Genomic DNA, 4,549 nt, shown 5'->3' on the forward strand with positions numbered 1-4,549 from the left:
CGGCCGCACAGCTGGACACATTTAGTCAAGCGCTAGAAAAGACACAAAGAATTGAAGCGGCTAGGGGGCAGGTAAAAACCTTCCATGACCGGAAAAGAAATTAGCCTAACTCAGGCAATCTTGCGCCCGGACAGAGTTCGAGAAGTGAGCCACTCTCTAAGATGGGCTGAGAAACAGGTGACCCACGACCTGCAGGGACCCCAAACCGAGGTAATTTTGGAAGAGGACAGGCAGGGCGAAGGCCCCAAAGAGGTGCTCAGCATGGAGAAATAACTACCGGAACTAGGCAAACTTGTGGTTTCTGTGGGAGCAATCACACCGACGATAATTGTTGGAAGAATAACTCGGTACGGAAATGCTTTAAATGTGGTAGTACGGAACATCTAATCGCCCAATGCCCTAAAATGCAAAAAGAAAGACTTATCCCACAAACGAAAGGAACCTCTTCCAAGCCAACAAACGTAACTGAGAATCGGCCCAAAATTCCAGCCAGAGTTTATGCAATGGGTCAACAGAAGGTGACTGACCCTTCGGCAGTCATTGAAGGTACGCTCTCTCTCTTTCGGCGTACCGCAAATGTTTTAATAGACCCTGGAGGTACGCACTCTTTTGTAAATTCTGCGTTTATGACTCATGTAGATTTTAAAGGTGAAAAATTACCATATGATCTACAGATAAAAACCTCCATTACTAATAAAAGTTTAATTGCTAATATGGTCTTTAAGGAGTGCGAGATATGGGTAGGAGAGCGAAAATTATTGGTGGATCTTATTGAATTAGCTCTTAAGGGGTATGAATCATCTTAGGGATGGATTGGTTGGCTAAATACCATGCTCAGTTAGATTATCGTACCAAGAAGGTTGATTTTCACATACCGGGTGAGCCCATACTACAATTAGATGTACGAGGAAAATTAGCCTCTTCTACTCTTATTTTTGGGATTCAAGCTCGAAAATTACTACATAAAGGCGCCCGAGGGTATTTGGCAATGTTGATAAATGTCTCAGTGGACCAACTAAAGGTAGAAAATGTACCGGTGGTATGTGAGTTCCCTGAGGTTTTTCCCGAAAAATTGACATCACTTCCTCCAGAGAGAGAAATAGAATTTAAGATAGATTTGCATCCAAGAGCGGAACCAATATCAAAAACTCCTTATCGTATGGCTCCTGCGGAGCCCAAAGAGTTAAAAACACAGTTGCAGGAGTTACTGGATCGGGGATTTATACATGAAAGTGAATCACCGTGGGGAGCCCCGGTATTATTTGTAAAGAAAAAAGATAGAGGACTACGGATGTGCATTGACTATTGAGGGTTGAATAACCTCACCATTAAGAATAAATACCCCTACCACTTATTGATGAATTGTTTGATTAACTGCAAGGCGCAATTGTGTTCTCTAAGTTAGATCTGTGGCAGGGATATTACCAGTTGAGAATTCGAAGGGAGGATGTACCCAAAACCGCCTTTAATTCGCGGTATGGATATCTTGAATTTGCAGTCACACCCTTCGGATTAACCAATACTCCAGCCGCGTTCATTGACCTAATGCACCGAATCTTTAAACCCTATTTAGACCAATTTGTTGTAGTATTCATTGATGATATTTTGGTCTACTCTAAGACTCGTGAGGATTATGAACAACACTTGAGGCTAGTACTCCAAACTCTGAAGGATCACCAATTATATGCCAAATTTAGCAAATGTGAGTTTTGGTTGGAGAAATTATCTTTTTTAGGCCATGTTATCTCAAAAGATGGTATAGCGGTGGACCCCACTAAGGTGAAAGCGGTCGTCGAATGGAAACGATCAGAAAACCCAACGAAAGTTAGGAGTTTCTTAGGACTGGCAGGATACTACCGCCGTTTTATCAAAAAATTTTCTAAGATAGCTGGACCTCTAACGGATTTGACCAAAATTCACAACCAATTCGTCTGGACTCCAAAATGTGAGACCAGTTTTCAAGAATTGAAAGAACGATTAACTTCCGCGCCAATTTTGACTTTGCCCAATGGAAAGGACGGCTTTGTGGTATATACAGATGCGTCTCGAATGGGGTTAGGTTGTGTACTTATGCAAAATGGGCAAGTAATAGCGTACGCATCTAGGAAGTTAAAATCTCATGAGCAAAACTACCCCACCCACGACTTGAAATTAGCAGCCGTAGTTTTTGCTCTTCAAAAGTGGCGTCATTATTTGTATGGGATAACTTTTGAGATATTCACCGATCATAAGAGTCTCAAGTATCTATTCTCGCAGAAGGAGTTGAATTTGAGGCAATATCGGTGGATGAAATTTCTAGAGGATTATGATTGCATCATTAAGTATCATCCAGGGAAAGCTAATGTGGTAGCGGATGCTCTTAGCCGAAAATCTCAGGTGTCCAGCTTGCAGGTGAAAGAGTGGGAGTTATTAAAGAAAGTTGGGGAATGGAATCCTCAACTCAACTCATCGACAGTGCTTTTTAGCAACATTACGATAACTTCTACTCTAATACCTCGCATAAAAGAAGCTCAGCAGAATGATTCTCTGGTGTAAAAATGGAAGGAGAAAGTTGAAAAAGGGACGATACCCGACTTTAATGTGAACTCAGAGGGGATATCGAAGTATTGTAATCGGTTGGTGGTACCGCAAGATAAAGACATTAAAAAGAAGATATTGGAAGAAACTCATCGGTCACGGTACACTATACATCCTGGTACAACAAAGATGTACCAAGATTTGAAAAGGTTATATTGGTGGGATGGCATGAAGAAGGAAATAGCTCAGTTTGTAGAAATGTGTCTAACCTGCCAACAAATTAAGGCTGAACATAAAAAACCTTCAGGGTTACTCCAGCCTTTGGAAGTGTCAGAATGGAAATGGGAGAACATTACGATGGATTTTATTTCGGGATTACCGCGGACTCAAAAAGGACATGATGCAATATGGGTAATTGTGGACCGTTTGACCAAATCCACCCATTTTCTTCCTGTGAACATGAAGTACCCTCTAGAAAAACTATCCCAACTGTATATAGATGAGATTATACGGTTACATGGTATACCGGTAAGTATTGTCTCGGATAGAGACCCTCGTTTTGTGTCACAATTCTGGCAAAAGATGCAAGAGGCTATGGGCTCCAGACTTAACTTAAGTACAGCCTACCATCTTGAGACAGACGGACAATCGGAGAGAACTATACAAACTCTTGAAGACATGCTCCGATCATGTGTTCTGGATTTTGGAGGAAATTGGAGCCAACACCTCACTCTGGTCGAGTTTGCCTATAACAAAAGCTATCACTCCACCATACAGATGGCACCGTATGAAGCTTTGTACGGGTGCAAGTGTCGCTCACCAATCTTTTGGGATGAAGTGGGTGACAGGAAAGTAATGAATTCGGCCACAATACCATGGATTGAGGAAGCACTAGAAAAGGTCAAAATCATTCGCCAGAAAATGCAAGCAGCTCAGAGTCGGCAGAAGAGTTATACTGATCACCGAAAAAAAGATTTGGAATTTGAGATGGGAGACATGGTATTCCTGAAGGTTACACCACTAAGAGAAACCATTACGGCTAAAAAAGGAAAGAAATTAAAACCCCGATATATAGGGCCGTATAAGATTCAACGACGAGTCGGGACGGTAGCATATCAACTGGAATTGCCGGCCAGTATGTCCCGGATTCACAACGTTTTCCATGTTTCACTACTCAAGAAATACCATCCAGATCCCACGCACATTTTGCACACGCAAGATGTGGAGTTAGACGAAACCCTTACCTATGAAGAACAACCAGTACGGATCTTGGACCGAAAGTAAAGGAATTAAGGAATAAATAGATATCGTTGGTGAAAATGTTATGGAGAAATCATGATGTGGAAGAAGCCACTTGGGAAATGGAGAAAGATATGCGAAAGAAGTATCCCTCCCTGTTCGCTAACAAAGGTATTAATTTCGAGTACGAAATTCTTTTAAGAGGGGGAGGTTGTGAGACCCCGGTTAGTTCTTAACTGTGATATTATGTGAATGATTCGGTTTTAGGGTTTTTAAATGTGATTTTGTTCTAAATATTTGAAAAACCCTAATTTAGGTTGTTATTAAAACCCTAACTGAGTAAATTTTTGGTTTTGAGCAAAACCCTAGTTTTCGTATTAATCATAAGTTTGTGTGGTAGTTAATCTTATGCATGTTGATATATATTTTCGTATGAGTAAATGTCGGATTTGATGCATTTTACATGGGTTAGGAAGAATTAGAAAGTTAGAAAACCCTGAATTAAAAAATTCTTAGTATTATAAGTTAATAGAAGTCTTAAGTTGGGTTTAAAACCCTAATTTTGCCTATGACAAGAAAGTTGTTGTTTAATTGTTTTCATGAAGAATAAGGTATGAATAAATGTGGATGATTAAGTTAGTGAGGTGATTAGTAGAGAAACTAAGTAAGATTAATTAGTTTGGATTAGATTAAATTTAGATCCTATAGAGTAAAATGTAAGAAGTTCAAATATTTAAGGACAAGAGTTGAACAAAATGCAAGTTGGAGTGTAGGGGCTAAGAGGCAATTGTGG

At 40.3% G+C, this 4,549-nt stretch overlaps 1 protein-coding gene across 1 annotated transcript; it reads left to right on the forward strand.

Moving 5' to 3' along the window:
* Positions 1 to 808: 808 nt before the first annotated feature.
* Positions 809 to 1,309, forward strand: LOC140015226 (uncharacterized). The gene has a single exon (XM_072067139.1). It carries the CDS (start codon positions 809 to 811, stop codon positions 1,307 to 1,309), a length of 501 nt encoding a protein of 166 aa, XP_071923240.1.
* The last annotated feature ends 3,240 nt before the right edge of the window (positions 1,310 to 4,549 follow it).

Source organism: Coffea arabica, chromosome 10e (genome assembly GCF_036785885.1).
Source record: "Coffea arabica cultivar ET-39 chromosome 10e, Coffea Arabica ET-39 HiFi, whole genome shotgun sequence".
Lineage (NCBI taxonomy): Eukaryota > Viridiplantae > Streptophyta > Magnoliopsida > Gentianales > Rubiaceae > Coffea > Coffea arabica.